Below are 17,283 nucleotides of genomic sequence, written 5' to 3'. Positions count from 1 at the left end.
CCCAGACGGCCCTCAGAAGGTCCTGACGTAAGCCCTGCCTGTCTGGGGACGCGTAGGGCCACAGAGGGCCGCGGAGAGCCAGGCTTCAGGGACGAGGAATAATCACACTGGGGAAACTGAGCTCTCAGTGGCTCCTGCTGACTCTGTGGGCAGAAATGTGCCACCGGGCCTTCTTGGCTGCCACCTGCTGCCTTCTGCCTGCATTCAGAAACCTGTGGGCGTGAGGGAGACCTAGGTTTGAACCCTGCCTCCAGCCCTGACAAGCTATGGGAGCTGGGCTACAGCCTTGCCTCACCTTTCCTGTGCAGAAAATCGGAGCAGTGACAATAACCAGCTTTACCAGGCTGGGGCGAGGATGAAGTGGCCGTGATGGGCCCAGCTTCAGGTTCCTGGCATACAGTAGGTGCTCAATAAATTCTAGTCCTTTCCCTCTGCAGCTCCAACGTGGAGACTTCTGGTGAGCTTCCGAGACTGCCACACGGGCACAAAGTGAGAGGACCTGCAGCTGTCAGGGGAGAAGGGAGGGGTGCCCTCTTTGGGGCTAGGAATGTCACTTTCTGGGGTTGTATTTCCGTCCTGGGGCTGGCTGTGACCAGAGTCCCTTGGAGGCACGGGAGGAATTCCGAGTGTTCCCCGGCTCAGCCCAACATGGCATGAGGCCTTATACCCTGCGTACAGCCAGCTGCTCACGCTCCACAGCTCTCCAGCTAACTGTAACAATGACAGCTCAGGACATGCACCGGTCATTCCAGCCATGCCCTGCTGGCCCTGTGAGGCCACAGGACTGTCACAGCTTGTTCTAAACTAAAAGATCAGAGGGCGGGAGGGCCAGGAAGGCGGGGCATAAAGAGAGGCTGACCACACAGTCCACACCCTGGGGCAGAACGTGGATTCCCTGGGGGCTGGGAGGATCTTTCTCAGTAGATCTGGCCCCTGGGTCTTGACAGTGACCAGCAGAGAACTCATTTCCTGACATGCTAAAAGGCTGTGGACGATCCTATGAGGAGGCTGAACTGGAAAATTAGGCCAAAGAACCAGGTAATTGAGAGGAAGTGGAAATTATGGAAGAATGTTGGTTGTTTGAAGCAACCTTCAGAAGTTACTTTCAACCCAGCATCTTGAGACCTCAAGCCCTGCCTCACCCGGCCCCCTAATAAAGCCCCTCTTCTGAGAGCAAATGCTTCTATGATCCTTTGGGAAGTGGCAAAGGCTGCAAAGCTCATGAGCAAAGTCAGCGGCCAATGGGGCAGGAATGCCATAGCAAGGAGAAAGGCCCCGAGCATCAGAGACAGAAGGGGATTTACACAACCCATTCCACGATGGGGCAAGGCTCCTCGGCTAAGCCGTCTGGAAGGCAAGGGATGTCCACCTTTACACCTCCAGGTAACAGATTAGTTTTGAGCCAGGAGGCTGCCCAAAACAGAGGCGTCCGCCTTCAATCAGAAACTGAGTCAGGACTTACCTTCCACTGCAGAGAATGAAACCACTGGTCTCGAAGGTAGCTGTTGGCAGCCTGCAATGACAAGAACAGGACAGCAAGGTCTAGTCACCAGTTTGCAGCATTTTAGAGCACAGTACCGGGGTCCCAGCCTGCTCTGCCCAGCGGGGTCTGCTCTGCAGCCCTGACACAGGGATCTGCCCAGTGGAACCTTTTGGGTACAAAACAGAAGTGACAACCAGGGGGACTTTTCCTGAAATGAGACATCATTCCACTGTGTGCGTGTTTTGCTAGGTAGGAGTGACTCTGGACACTGGTGGCTGGAAGAGTGCTCACTGTACACAGATCTTGGCTTATTTAGGATCATGGGAGGGGCTGGGAGGAAAGGAAGCAGGCATGGTGGTGGGACAATGGGGTGGGACCGGTTCAGGTGCCTCTTTCCCACCAGGCACTGCTCCAGGTACCTGGCACTTGTTATTCACATACTCTGTCATCAGCCCTCACAACAGCCCTATGTCCGTTTCACAAAGGGAAAACCGAGGCTCCAAGATCTCACATCAACTAGTGTGTTCACAGCAGGCAGGCTGGCTTCAGAGCTTGTGGGTTTAACCTCTTGCCAGCTGCAGAAAGGCAGGGAAGCATCCAGTCTTGAACTCAGGCAGACCTGAATTAAAAATCACCACCACACAGGGAGCAAAACCTTCCCAGATCCACACCACCCTAGTTCACAGACCTTGGCAACTTGGCTTGGGTTTTCTCATCTGTAAAATGGGGCGATTAACCCTGACCTTGCAAGAGTGTTGTGAGGACTGGGAATGATTCCCGTGGAGCAGAAAGAACCAGGCCCAGCACACAGTAGGTGGCCACCAGAAATGCAGTCATCACTGCCATCACCACTGTCATCAATTCATCTCGAACACATCAGGGCCCAGGGAAGGTCCAGCCAACTCTCCTGCGTGACGCTGCCGCTGCTCTCACTCACTGCTCTTGGTGGCAACTGCAGTATTTATGGCACATTTATTGTGTGCCAGACACAGCACGAGGGTCCATGCATGGACTGGTTTGTTCAGTCCTCGCAAGTCTACCCTGGGAAGCTGGTACTGTCAGCATTGTCACGCCTGTCTGCTTTTTTTTTTTTTATTTTTAAGACTTTATTTATTCATGAGAGAAAAAGAGAGAGAGAGAGAGAGAGAGAGAGAGAGAGAGACATAGGCAGAGGCAGAAACAGGCTTCATGCAGGAAGCCTGATGTGGGACTCGATCCCAGAGTCTGGGAATTATGCCCTGAGTCAAAGGCAGATAGATGCTCAACCACTGAGCCACCCAAGTGTCCCACAGTGTCTGTTCTTGCCTGACCCCACAGCCCCACGGCCCTCTGCCCCAAGTTTACCCTGACCTTGTCGGTCCAGGGACTGATAAAGGTCGGAGCCTCTTTCCAAGCATGAGAGTCCAGCTTCCATGGACCCAACCTATACAGACACACACAAACAAGCATGTACAAGTGGTTACAATTTCAGGGGTTACCCTCTGCCCAGGGGACCCAGGGGATCCAAGTACCCCACCCAAAGTGTTGGTGAAGCTCAACCACTCTCCCAGGGCAGAGTTTGGGGAAATCTCTAGGCTTGAATATGAAATTAATCCGCTCAGTGGCCAGTGCAGAGGGTTATCAGGCTCCTGTGGGCAAGTTCAGGGACTCATTCCAAATCTCAAAGAGGCTGATACCAGCCCATGGATGCAAAGCAAGTTTGCATCTATCTCTGCCCCGAGTGGGGAACAGGCCTGGGGATACCTTCTATGTGATTTAGGGACCTCCGCAGTGACTGAGTGTCCAACAGCCCTGGGTTCCAGTTCTCTAAAGATGCAGAGCCTGTGCCACCTGACCGAGGAAGTGGAGGCCAAAGCAGAGTCTGCCACGGGACCGGCAGCACCCTGAGAGTCTGTGGCTGAGTCACCTCCTATCAGCGCTGACCTAGCTCTGTGGTCTTATGACAGTTCTTGTTCATTAGGATGATAAAATACATCCCATGCTTAGGGAGACCAATGCAAAGATCCCAAACAATGAGATAATTCCTGTAAAATGCTTACTTAGCTCAGGGCCTGGCACGTGCAGATGCTCTACAAACAGCAGTGATCAGTATCCATGCGGCCACAGCCAGTGGTGTGTTGATAAATGTGGAACAACAGGCTTTCCAGAATAAAAAAAGGCCCTGATCACAGCACATGCCACCTTCTGTGCTGTGAATAGTCCCACCTTGGAGGATTCTGTGCCACCAGCAGGGACGTCCCTGGACCACGATTGGGAAGACGGGTGTAGGACTGGCTCTCAGGAACTGGTACAAGCTGGGATGAGCTGGCCCCAGCACAAACCCAGTGTGTGCTTTTTAGCACACCACGTGGGCCAGAGAATGGGGCAGGCATGCTGGGCCAAATACAGGACCCTCAGACTGTCCACATGCTAAGCCTTGTGAATATGCAAAGGGGCTTCGTAGATTTCAGTGAATTAAGGACCCTGAGATGAGGAGGTTATTCTGCATTATGTGGATGAGTCAAAGTCATCAAAGGGTCCTCACAAGAGGGACGCAGGAGGTCAGAGAGTCAGAGATGGAGCAGAGGCTGGAGTGACATGGCCATAAGCCAAGGGGCACAGGCAGTCTCTGAAGCTGTAAAATCCATTGTCCCATGAGCTTCCAGAAGGAACTAGCCCTGCTGACACCTTGATTCTAGCCCAGTGGGACCCGTGACTCTAAAACTGCAAACAAATAATACATATGTGTTGTTTTAACTGCTACCTTGTTGGCAGTTTGTCACAGCAGCAGTAGGAAATGAGTATGGGAAGTCTGGCCACATTGGTCTAGGGCCGATGTGGGCTGTTCTACTGGTTCTGTGGGTGTGCACTGGGCCCAGGCAGTGCCCATAAGGTGTCACTGGCTGGACTGAAAGACCAAGTGAGGACAAGAAGGAAGAGACAGGAGCAGGAGGAAGGACAGGGGAAGAAGGCACGTTTCCCTGTTTGTGCTCACTGGCTCCAGCGTGATGCTCCGGAAACATGTGCCTGTGTGTGACTACCACCTGCGTGACCAAGTGACACTTGCTGAATGAATGAATGAACAAATGAATGAGGGGGCTGTGAGCTCCTTGAGGGCAGACTTTTATTCCCAAATCCTCAGTGCTGATTAGCAGTGCCTGGTACCATTAGGGCTAGTTGCACAAGCAAGAATGAACACACAAAGCAAGAGAGACCGGAAAGCAGACCAGTGGTAGTGAGTGGTAGACGGTGACTCCCTTCCTTTGCCTTGGCAACCAAATCCAACACAGACCTGACTCCCTCATGACCTGGTGCAGTGTGTCCCATTCTGGGGACCTCCCCACCATGCAAGCCCATCAGGGATCTTTAAGGGGGCCCGGCCCCTCTCTTGGTTGAGTGTGAGCAGGTGATCTAGGCTATATCAGTCTGGAGCTCCTGCCCAGGACTCGGGGGTCTTGAGCAAAGTTAATGTCAGGATGAAGGAGGAAAGAATTCATTATGAGGCAGAGCAGTGTCTTCCTGGGCAGGTGCCTTTAAGGCTAGGATATGGTCCCACCACCTGCCTCAGCTCCAGTCCATTTCCCAAGCCTGTTCTCCAGGCTTCCATCAATCCTTCAAGCATATTCCTCTTTTACTGGAGACTGCCTGAGTCCATTTTGGCTGCTTCCATCTGGGAATCCTGATTGATCTGCATGGCACCATTGGACGCTTCTTCCTTCTCAAAAATGGATGTTCCACAGAACTTTCTCTGCAATTTTTCCTCCCAAAGGAGCCAGCCAGCTCCCAGAGCTGCAGCTTCTCCTGGTTATACCTCGAGCCCTCCTGACATCCCTCACAGGCAGCCTGGCTCTGCCCAGACCTTAAAGTGGCCAGCTTGCTGTGGAGCGGGAATAGATGCGGAGACGTCTTCTCCTGCCCTGGCAGGTCCCAACTGGGACCTCATCTTCAGGTCTCAGTTGGGTTCACTATGTACTGCCTTTCACAGTGGCCTCATGGTCTGGATGGGGAGGAAGGTGTCTTCAGGGACACAATTCCATCTCACCTGCCCTGGTCACCTCCGCTTACAGCCTATCCTTCCAGGAGGAACACCCTACACATTCCCAGTGCTTGCTCATGTGGGAGAATGTGAACCCCCTTGCTATTACAACCCAGCTGCCCGGCCATATCCATCCTCCTATGAGTGTTTCAACGGGAGGAAGTCAGTGTCGTATTCTGGGAAGAAGGCTGGTTTGGGTTCAGCACAGCAGTCTGTAGATCCCAGCTGAAAACAGCTGTGTGACTCTGGACCTCCCTGTCTGTAGTTCAGGCTTGGGAAGCCTGCCTCTCTGAGGCACGGGTATGAAGCAAGATCCCACAGGAAGTAATGCCGGCTGAGGTGACCCACCAGGCATTGAGCACAATACTTTGTATACATCACTCTGAGGTGAGGAAAGGAGGCTCAGAGCAGGCGGGAAGGCCGTGCCACCCACCTGGGAGCTGACCCAGCCTTGCCTCAACCTCACCATCACCCTCACGGCCTCGTCTGACACAAGCCACTGGCCCCCTTCTTCTCTGATCTCGAAACCCCTTGCCTCCCCCAGAGCCTTGGTCGGGGCCACCCTGCCTCCTCAACTTCCTGGCACTCCTTCCCGCCACTCTCTGAGCCCCATCCCCACCTCTGTGGTTTATCAGTCCCACCCACAGGATCGGGAAAGGAGGCAGAGTCTGGGCGGGTTAACTGCCACCTCCCGGGTGAGGCTGGTGTCACGAAGTTCCCACGAACTTTGCAGAGGCAGTAAATGTCTCCCAGCCCACCTGCTGGGCTCATCGTTACCCAGCAAGAGGGGGAGGAGGAGGGGTGGCCACAGTCGCCCCTCTGCCCCCCAGGCTGGCTACACTTTGCAGGAAGACAGTGTCCATCCATTGTAATGAGGCTCTTTGAATCGAAGGTTCAAAGGGATTTCAAGGATCTGACCCAGTCCAGGAGTTCTCAGTTTTGGGGGGGATTTATAGAAACCTGAAGCCCTTTGAGAGATGGAAAAAAAGCTGTAGAATCACAGCCAAGTGCACATCTGTACACCACACACACATGCAGGTAAACGCACACGGTGTGTAGGTAGTTTTGGAATACACCACGGATAACAGGTTAAGGACTCAACCTGAGCCAGCCCAACCTATCCCTTCCTGCCACTCTTCTGATGAGCAAGCCAAGTCCTGGACTTGCTGCGGTGTCATCGGTGTCCACTCCCCAAAGGTGCCAGCTCTCTTCCCAGCATGCGGTAGGGACTCGTGGCCATGGGGCCTGCCCTGGCCAATGAAGCATGAGCTGATGTGACCTGTGTCACTTCCAGTGGAAGCTCTTGGGAGCTGGTGCTGTATTTAGCAGGGCCCTTTGCCCTTGTCATGGTAACCAGAAACATTCCCGATGGCGCTGGCTCCGTCAGCAGTGCTCCCAGCCGACCCACGATGGATGTGTAGCCTGAGTGAGAAATAATCCCTTGTTGTTTTGAGCCACTTGGAAGTTGGGGCTACTTGTCACTGTAGCACGATCTAGCATGACCTGGCCGGCCTTGCTTTTCATCTGGCTTTCACACAGAACATCATCCTACCAGGGACACTGTGCCTTCACCCTCTCACTCACTGCCTGCTGAACTACTCACCCTTCAGGTCTCACCTGAAATGCTTTCCCCTCGCCATCCCTGACCACACCAGGTGATGCTGCCTCGCCTAACAGAACTACACTGCCCTGCAATTGCTCATCTCAATTGCTGTTCTTTCTGTCAAGGCTATGAGCTCTGTGAGGTCAGGGACCATGTGTGACTTATTCACCATGGTGTCCACAAAAGCCATAGAGAGAGATGTTGTTAAGTGAAAGACTGGCTGACTTGTCGAATCAATGACCAGATGGATACATGGATGGATGGATGTTCAACAGAAGCAGAGCGCCTTTGTCTGGAGTCTGGAGGGATAGATGGGTGGACAGACAGATGTACAAATGGATTGGGTGGGTGGACAGCTAAATGGATGGATGAAGCATCACCCCTTCTGCTCACTGAAGAAAATTTCACACGCAGTAAAACTTGAAAGGAACTGTGCAGCCTGGAACCCTCTCTTCCCCAACATGTATTTGCTTAAATACATGTGATGAGGCACAGTGCAAAGTATTTTATGTGTAGTAACACTGATGATCCTCACATTGTCCAAGGAGGCAGGTCTCATGACTTGAGCTCACAGAGAAACCAGCCGTCCGGGGAGGTTATCCCTGCTTGCCTGAGGCTACAGAGAGAGAGAGAGAGAGAGAGAGAAGAGAGAGAAGAGAGAGAGAGAGAGAGAGAGAGAGGTGGAGCTGGGCTGGGACTCAGGTCTGTGTGACCACACAGGCTGTCCACCCTGAACATGAGAGCCACGTGCCTGGGCTCTACCAGGCTTCCAGGAACTGGGCTGGGAAGTCTGAAGGCATGATGCTGGTGAAAGGGGAGGAGGAAGGCTTGGCTCCCGTTCCAATCTCCAGGAGGCCCCACCCCGCAAACAAGAGGGTGGGCCAGAACTTTCTTCTGGAAGAGGGGAGGTGCATCTCTCACTGAGGGAGCCAGAGAGGGTGGGCCGTGAACCGTTCCTTCCTTTGGTTTGTCTAGTTTCGAAGGAGGAAGGAGGACGGAGCCTGCTTGCTGGGGGACTTCCAGGATCCCGGCGCAGGCATCTCTAAGTGCCTTCCAATGAAAGGGAGAGTGGCCTGGGCTGGGCCTGGCCCGGGGGACTGGGCGAGTTTCTGCACAGGGATTCCATGCTGCTGTGCGGGCGGCCAAGCCAGGACGACTCGGCCCCGCGGGACACGGGGCAGAGCTCAGAGTCCCGAGGGTCACTCGACTCAAGCATGGGAAAGAGCCCCTGGAAGCAGGCAGCCCTGCTCCGGCCAGCGCCAACTTCTCCCAGCGATAAATCTTTCGAACACTGGAAGGGCCTCGTTCCAGGCAAATTCTGCCTAATTTCCTCTTAGAAAGTTGCCAAGTTCTCTCTCATTGTTGTATTGTCTCGAGAGGTGAGAAAAACAGCCAAGGGTGCACTGTGGGTGACTGTTCCCAAGTTCTCCTTCCTGGCCCGACTTCTTAGGGAAAAAACAGCACGTGCTTTTCAGACCGGAAAGCTCTTTCTCGCCAGCTTCCAGTAAGAAGGGAACCCACCCTGTCCCTGCCCCTGCCGCCTGGCCTCGGGAGGTCCCCTTGGGAGAAGAGCCAGCCTCGGAGACCATCGGAGGAGGACAGTCTCCTTGTTCTGGCTCCGTCTGAAACCTTGTTTTAGGAGCAGGGCGCTCTGTCTACTTCTCACGGATGGGCGGACGCCCGACCGTGAGGCAGAAATGCTAGATGATCAGCGCCACAGGGCTCTCGGAGGCCGGCCACCCCACCCCACGGCTGGCAAGGAGGGCCCCGGATGCTTTCATCGCACCGTTTATGTTCTTATGTCGTTACGTTCTCACAATGGAACGGGAGCACAAAGGGAGTTAAGGTGGAAAGAAGATAAATAGGCCCTTTCCGCACCCGGGGATTCTAATAACATGGCATTAGGGAGCTCACGCTGAAAAACACAAAGCATCCAGAAACACACCAATTGGACCAGGCTGGGAGGCTGGCGCCTTTGTCTGGGGACTCGACCTGCTGGCAGAGCGCTCGGTGTCCCTGGGCTGGGAGAAGGCGCGCTGGCCCGAGAGTAGCTCTGAACCTGCCCTGAACTCAGATAGGTCAGCTCCCGGGGTCTGAGGGAGGCGCGATTCCAATTCTAACAAAGCAGCTTTGTAAGGAGGTCTCTGGGAGACAGACAAGGGTGGAGAGGGAGGGACAGAGGGAGGGGGAGATACAGAGGGAGTGAGGTCGAGAGGCACAGAGAGAAGGGCTGGGGTGGAGAGAGGCCTGGAGGAAGACATCAGAGAGAGAAACTGCAACAGAAGCAGAGCGAGACACAGCCAGAGATAGAGAGAGAGGAAGAAAGAGGGGGATGGGGGGGTAGACAGAGAGAGGAATAGAGGGCGAGAGAGATGAAGAGAGGGAGACAGAGAGGGAGGAAGGAGAGAAGGACAGAGAGAGGGGGGAAGGGAGGGAAGGAGAGAGAGAGGAATAGACAGGAATAGAGGGAGAGAGAGGGAGAAGGGGAGAAAGAGATGGAGACAGAGAGGGAGAGAAGGAGGGAGAGAGGGAGGGAGAGAGAGAGGGAGAGATGAAGAGAGACAGGGAGAAGGGGGAGAGGGAGAAAGGGAGAAAGGGAGAGAGAGAGGCAGAGAAGAATAGATGGAGAGAAGAATAAAGGGAGAGAGAGGGAGAGATGAAGAGAGGGAGAGGAATGGGGGGAGGAATAGGGGGAGAGAGAGGGAGGGAGAGGAAATAGATTCACATGGATACAGAGCCTGAAGAAACTGGCAGGTGAGGGTGGGGACCCCTGCAGCCCCAACGTCACTCCTAGGTAAGGAGGAGCCGTGCTCTTAGGAGGACACGAACCTCTTCAGTGATGCTAGAACACTGCGGACCCCCCAGCACTCTAAGACTAATTCCTCCAGCAGGAAAGGGGTGGGTGGAGCACGGGGTCAAAATGCAAACTGCTAGGGTCCAGGCCCGTCCAGCAGAACCTTCTGTGATGATGGAAGTGTCCTTTGTCTGGACTGTCCAATAAGGAGCCACTAGGTCCATGTGGCTTCTGAGCACTGCAACTGTGGCCAGTGGCCCAGGGCTCTGCATTCTTAATTTGATGTAATACACGCAGATGCAGATAGTTGTGTGGCCAGTGGCCGCTGTCGGACAGCATGGCTCAAGGCATTTTCATCCTCTGCTGACCAAGAGCACCCAGACGAAGCTCGTCCAGTTAGCCTTGTCCCCCAGGCACACCTGGCTGCTTCTCAGTTCTTCCTCTACCCACAGCAGGGAGGACTGTGGTGATGCCACAGCTCCGGTCCTGCCATATGAACCAGGACAAACCCAAAGCATAGGATCCTGCTGCCTGTCACAAGAGCACGTGAGGGGCACCATGCCTGGCACTGCAGGGCCCCACCCTGGGCTTCGGGCACCCCCCAGCCATCTCACCACCACACGGGCCCCCAGCCCAAAGCCCATCTCCTAGATGACTCGGAACCCATTTATATAACAAGACGGCCACAGCTATCCGTGAATCATGGGAAGGGGGAGGAGGGTGATGATAAGAAGGAAGCAAGGTAGAAGCGGATGGAAGGGGCAAAGGGAGAGATCGAGGCGTTGGGGGGAGAGGGACTACACCCACCTGGGCTCCCGAAGGAATGGGGTGGAGGGCTGTGTCTGCTTCCCCGTCCTAGTCCTAGCTCTGAGTCCTGCTCTCCTCCTCCTCCCGTTCTCCTGCTCCGGCCTCTGTCCACGGAGCCAGTGGGGTGGGGGGGGTGGGGGGGGGCAGAGACCAAACAAGCAAGCAAGGGGGATGCTGAAGCAGGCCCGCCTGTCGGCTCAGCAGGGGGAGCTCTGACGTGAGGCCACTGCCGGATGTGGCCCCAGCCAGGCGAGTCATCACAGCCGGCCCGCAGCCACAGCCTGGGTTAAAGGGACATTCCACTGCCCAGCAACCTACATCCCTCCAAGCCTCACTTCCCTCCAAGCCTCACTGATGTTTGGCCTTCCTTGGGGGTACGCTGCCCCCTCATGCCCCAGAGGCCCTCTTGCTGGCAAAGCAGCAACTACTACACACCCAAGGAGATGGGGGCTCCTCCAGCTGGAGGTTTCCCTCCCTTCTGCCTCCCTCTGGCACTCCCACATTCAGCCCTCTCTGCCTTCCATTGTCCCCTTTACCCCTTAGGAGCTTTCAGTGGCTCCCTACTGCCCTGAGGATATAGCCTTGGCTTCTTCACTCAGCTAATAAGACCTATACGATCTGGCTGTGACCCCACGGCTCTGGACACATTCATAGGCGCTGAACCTGCCTCTCCTTCTCCCACGTTCATGCTTTGTACTCACATTCCCTCCACCCTGAGTATATGCGCCCCCCCTCAATCTCAACTCCTACTCACCCCTCTATACCCAGCTGTAACGTCACCATCCCGGGGGAGCCCTCTCTGGAACCCTAGGCCAAATGAGTCACTCCCTGCTCTGGGCTCCAAGTCCTCTGGGACATGCCTCTATTTTAGCTGTTGTCTCTGTAGCCATGTGTTTACAGCTTTGCTCCCCAGAGGGCCCTGGACCTCTCAAGGATGGGGCCAAGGAAGGGCTTATTTACCTTCCTCCCGCAGCACAGGGGACAGACAGATATTTCTCTATACTCCTCCTCTTAATTTCTCCACAGAACCCTATCATTGCCCTCCTGAATCTTCCACGGCTGCTCAGGCCCCAGCCCACAGGGGCCGGAAGGACAGATAGAGGCTGGAGGCAAAGAGGGAAGAGGTGAGAACACATAAAAGAAAAAAAGACGATCCAGCATGGTTTTGGCGTTCTCCAAGAGGTGACAGTAAAGAACAGGATTTTTAGGAAGAATTAGCTGTTACAGTCAGCTTGTGGCACCCAGCATTCCTCAGAGGCTGAACTGTGTGCCTCTTGGCTCAAATGCTGTTATGCAATCTAGTGGCCACTTTGGAAGCACGTTTTAGGGAGCATCTCTTTGGGCTCAGGGCAGATCTCCCTGGAGGGGCAGAGTTAGAAAGAAATTGTTCCTAAAAGAAAGGCCTGTTCTCCCAATGATGAGAGTGTGCATTCTCTCTAATTAGTTTCTGAGTTGGGCTCCCTGCTGGAAATGGGGATGGCTCTGCCTGAAATGAAACAGAACATGTCGTGTGTATATACTCCAGCAATTTTTTTCTGCCACAGTTCTTTTCTTGGTGGACCTACCCTAAGGTCTTGGTAGGGCTATGGTCAAGAGTGGGTATGTAACCTAGGGTAAGGCATTCCCTGGGATGTGTGGGACTACAGCAGAGCCAATTAGAATCGTCTATGAGATTTTATAGAAAGACATTAGAAGGAAAGTGGGCTCTCACAATGTCTAAAGGACAGAAGTCCATCTTTCCCAGGCATAGAGAGACCCTCCCTGACAATGAAGCCAACACACAGAAGCAGAGCCAGGTGATGGGAAGAGAGAGAGGCACTGAATATTAGCATCATTTGACTCCTGGATCAAGCCATTCCTGAAGGTCTTTACTGCCTAGTTACCCTAATATATTTACAGCATCAAGTTCTCTTTTTGCCTCAGAGTTTGAATGTTTGCGTCATTTCCAACCAACAGCCCTGACCAATACACACGAAATGCACCCTGTTCCAAGGAGACAGCTCATATTTCCATCAGAGTCTCCAAAGACCAACAAGAAGAACCTCCTCCTCGCTTACTCACTTTTCCATAGCCTTTTAAGGCCTAACAACATGCCTTTGTGCCTCAGTTTCCTCATCTGCAAAATGGAAATCAGAAGACCTATGTCTCAGGTTTGTTCAGAGACAACAAAGCCTGAGATCTAAAGCTCCTGGGCTGTAGCAGGCATGCAGTGGGAGCTCAGTCTGTGCACATTCCCTCTTCCTTTTTCCCAGAGGGCCCCAGTTTATACCTTTCTTACGTCTGAGAAAAAAGCACCCCCTAAGCTAAACAACCTTTCCTCCTGGTAGATGGCCGTCTTCCTCTGAGGGAAAAGCGGAGGGTGAGAGCACGGGGGGCAGGGCAGAAGAAACTGCTTGCTCATGTTTGCTTCTCCTACCTGCAGTAAGACCGTCCCCCCAGGAATTGTGAGCTGTAAACAGTACTTCGGGGCGTTCTCCCAGGACAGCAGCTGAACGTCTTCAATAGCGCTGTAGGAGACTGAGTTTTCCATGTACCCAGTTGGCTGCAGCAGAAAGAAAAAAAGAAGAAGAAAAAGAAAAGATTAGGCACGATATCCACATCTCAGAAGGTTCCAGAACACATCCCCGCTCCGGCCACCAGCACACTGTACAGACACTGGGCAACTCTGGGAACCAAAGGAATTCCATCTTTCCTGGCTGGCAGCGTCCCAGCTGGCGGGAACGGGCTGTGGTGGAAGCTTGCCCACGTGTTTGGGGGTGTGGACTGGGGGCACCTGGAGGGCAAAGCCTGTACATTGTTCCTCGGGGTGTCCATGGGGCTCAGCATAGGGCAGAGCCTGCATCTCTCCAGTCCTCACTGCGGCCGAGCCACCACCTTCTCCAGCCCAGAAAGCAGTCACAGGCCCCACCGGTCTCTCTGTCTTGTCTCCCTGCACAGATGTGCACCTCCCCACTCTGCGCCCAGGGCCATGCTCCAAGTCGGCACACTCAATACCCCTCCTCCCTGCTCAGTATTCTCTCACAGCTCCCGGTGGCCCAAGCACGAAACCCACACTCCCGTCCACCCTTGCCAGGCCCACAGGTCCGGTCCTTCTCCTTCCTCCAGCCCTGCCTGCTTTCTTTTCTTCATCTGTGCTCCCCAACGGGCCTAGCTGCCCATGGCACCACAAACTCAGGCTGGCCCAGAAAGGTTGTGGCCCAATCCCTGGCCTCTCCACTTCTACTGACCAGGCCTCAGCTCTGCAGGGACATCTCAGCTACCCTTCAGGCGCTATAGACCACCTTGTCACATCCTTCCCCATACCCCCAGTGCTCCCCACACCCCATTTAATTATTGTGGACTTATATGGTGTGCCATCTGCGGATATCTGTCTCCTGGCCACACTCCAGCTTGGAGGTGTCAGGCCCCTGTCTGTCCTGGTCCCTGTCCTCTCTCCCCAGTGCCTGGCACGTGGCAAGGGCTCAACCATTTGTGTGGAAAGAAATAACAGTGACAGCTATCATTGGCCAATGTTGGGGTGCAGATGGGGACAGAGAAATTCATAGTCCCTCTTCCCTGTTATAGAGACAAGGCACCAGGAGCCAGGGGGAGGTGCTGGCCACCAGCTACCAGCGGTGTCCTTGTCACTCTGACCCCAGGAAGCTGTACTTCAGCAGAATCAGAGGCAAGTGTAACCCAGCCAAGAAGGTAGAATGTAACAGCTAACCTCTCCCAAGCCAAGCACTCCCCAGATACATGGCAAGTGCTCTCTCCTTCCATTCTCACAAGAGTCCCACAGACGGGTGCCAGGGCCATCTCATTGCATAGATGAGGAAGCTGAGGTGTCCTGTGACGTGCTCATGGACAGCCAGCTGGGAAGGGGGCTGGCCAGGGCTGAACTGAGCTGGTGACTCAGGAATCAGTGTTCTAACCAATCAGTAAGAGGGGATGTGATCTAAAATCCACAGCCTGATGAGTTCATTGTACCATCAGGATTTAGGACCCCTATGAGCTCTTAAATGTCCATTTCTGTCTGCCAAAGTTGAGAAACAGTGGTGGTGCTGGAGGTGGAGAGGATTGAGGGCATAAACTGACTCAAATTTCCCCGATATGATTGCCCACCAGGCTCAGGAAATAAGAGAGATTGATCAATCGATTTGTTCATGTACTCATTCATTCATCTGACGTATTTATTGGGCACCTATTATGTTACAGCCCACACGTTGGGTGCTGGGAATACAGCAGTGGCTAAGACAGCAGCCCAGTAGCACAAAGAGGCAAAAAACAAAATAGGCAAATAAATAGCAAGTGCTGCACCAAGATTCAAAAAAAAGTATGCACAGGGCTAAGAGCTGCAGTGCCCTGGAGAGGTGGAGGGAAAATACAACCTGGAGCCCCTGGTCTGTGCAAAGGCCCAGGGGTGGGAACAGGCGGGGCACGTTCAGGGAGGAGGCCAAAAGGAGGAAGGCTCAGTAAGACATGGCTTGGGAAGAGGGACCTGTGGGTCCAGCTGGGGTTCCTGGTGAAGTGCTGCAGGGGGACCAGTCAGGAAGAGGGGACAGAAGCAGGGACAGCCTGGAAGTTCTTGCATGAGTCCAGGCATGGAACAAGGCTGGGACCCAGGCGTGGTGGTGAGGGGCAGCCAAATTCATCCTGCCTTTCTCTCCAGCACCAGGCCACCCTTCAACACCCATCCCTGCAGCTGCAGTGTCTGACCCAGACGGTTACCCTGGTGCATCCCGGAGGCAAATGTGTAGGCTCCCCTTCACCCTTTACCCTATGCCAGCAGCCCATGCACTACTATGTTCTCAACATCCTGCCATCAGTGACTCAGCTCTAACAGCACATCTTGTCCTGAGAATATCAGTGAAACCAGGGGTTTGGAGGATTGGTTATATGTTTATTTTCTGAACCCACATTCAAATATTTATTGTTTGCTGCTGACTGTCTGTCTCCCCTGCTAGTGTTTCAGCACTCGGGAGCAGGAATTTCCACCTGTTCTGTTCCAAGTGCCCAAACAGACCTTGGCATCTAGAAGCTAATAGTTATTTTCTTAATAAATGATTATTTTCCTAAATAAAAAAGTGTTTTAAAAAAAAAAGTGTTCATCCATGTACCACTTATAATCACTATATAGAACATCCTTGGGAAGATGAAAGGTTTTGATTACTTTAAAATTTAAATTTAAAAGTTAAAAATTATTTAATAAATTAAAAAAATATATATCCTTTAGGAAGCAATGGCACCTGGGTACCAGATGTGCTGGAGGCCTTCTTATATGGCTCACCCACCTCTCTCCCTCTTTGAGGTCCAGTTGGCCTCCAAACTCCAGCCCGCTGACCCCTTGGTACCCCCAGAAGACCTGGGCTAAGATGTGGCCGCTAGCACATCTGGAAGACTGCCAGACCATACCACGCAATATAAAGATAGAAAAAGGCCCATTCTGAACATCATTAGGACTTGATTATTCAAACCAAGCAAATGGCCAACCTCCTTTCTCTGAAAGCACACCTGTCAGTCTCCTCAGGGACCTGGAGCACGACGAGGCTTTGTACTGCCCTGTGACGGTGCCAGGCCCGTGGCAGCACACTTGGGGAGATGACCGCTGCTGACATGCGCGATTTCCAGGAGGCAGGGCTTGCTAACCGCCTGTATCTGCCTTTCTCACGACCCTGCTTCGGCTGCCTCAATGTGGCCTTGATTAGAAGTTGCAACACAGGCTTTTTGGGGAAAGGTTGGGTATAAATAAATACATACTGGTTTTTAATAGCAGATGTACTGCTTTCCCACTGTTGGAAGCAATACTGGCTAAAAGTAAAATTTGTAGAATCAACAGGACCTGGGTTTGAGCCTCTTACTGTGTGATGTTACGCAAGTTACTGTACCTCTCTGAGCCCATTTCATTCAACGGTAAGAATGAGAATTTAATATACAGGATTACTAGAAGCATTAAAGGAGATCCAATCTGTCGAGGGCTTTAGCACAGCATCTGGAACATTCTGAAAAGCCCAATAAAAGGAACTACTGTGAGAAATAATCAACTTTATCTTTGGGGTTCTCCTCCTCCAGACCCATAATTCCAGTGTAACCACAAGAAAAACATCAGATAAACCCCAATTGAGGAACATTCCTTAAAGCACCTGGTCAGTACTCATCAAAACCCAGAAAGCTCGAGCAACTGCCCCACTGTGAGAAGCCTGTGTCTACAGAGACTGACCACTCCATGCACTGTGGGATCCCTGATGGGGTCCTGGGACCAAAAAAGCACATTTGGTAGAAACGTAGGAAACTGAATAAAGCATGGACTTTAATAACGCATATCAGTACTGGTTTATTCGCTGTGACAAATGTAACCTGTTTCTGTGAGATGGTCACCACCAGGGTAGTGGGTTTGGGGTATATGGAAATTCTGTACTGCCTTTGTCACTTTTCTGCATGTCTCACAGTATCCTATGATAAAATGTTCATTATAAGAGGAATTAACTGCTGCCATGTTGTCACCAGTGTCACCTCCCCAGACGGAGCCTAGGCGGGAGCCCGGGAAGCTTGCAAGGAAAAGGGGACGGATCGGGCCTGAAAGCCCCTTGATGCTGCTCTTCAGA

General features: G+C 53.1%; 1 protein-coding gene and 1 long non-coding RNA gene across 5 annotated transcripts in view; one reads left to right on the top strand and one right to left on the bottom strand.

The window, feature by feature from the left end:
- CMIP (c-Maf inducing protein) overlaps positions 1–17,283 on the bottom strand; it is a 231,038-nt gene that overhangs the window by 75,216 nt on the left and 138,539 nt on the right. For all 3 annotated transcript variants that reach the window (XM_077890964.1, XM_077890965.1, XM_077890966.1), the window contains exons 2-3: positions 13,119–13,244; positions 1,463–1,513 (exon numbers count right to left, since the gene is read on the bottom strand). In XM_077890964.1, the coding sequence (XP_077747090.1) occupies positions 1,463–1,513; positions 13,119–13,244 (177 nt within the window). The remainder of the gene's footprint in view (positions 1–1,462; positions 1,514–13,118; positions 13,245–17,283) is intronic.
- LOC144310223 (uncharacterized) lies at positions 10,126–12,596 on the top strand. Of its 2 annotated transcripts, none has more exons than XR_013375928.1 (3): positions 10,126–10,441; positions 11,729–11,826; positions 12,447–12,596. It is a non-coding gene; the product is annotated as an uncharacterized LOC144310223 (long non-coding RNA). The 2 variants fall into 2 exon arrangements; XR_013375927.1 differs by lacking the exon at positions 10,126–10,441 and adding an exon at positions 10,893–11,076.

The sequence above is a fragment of the Canis aureus genome, chromosome 3 (genome assembly GCF_053574225.1).
Source record: "Canis aureus isolate CA01 chromosome 3, VMU_Caureus_v.1.0, whole genome shotgun sequence".
In the NCBI taxonomy this organism is placed as follows: Eukaryota; Metazoa; Chordata; class Mammalia; order Carnivora; family Canidae; genus Canis; species Canis aureus.
This window is presented reverse-complemented; position numbering and strand designations above follow the sequence as displayed.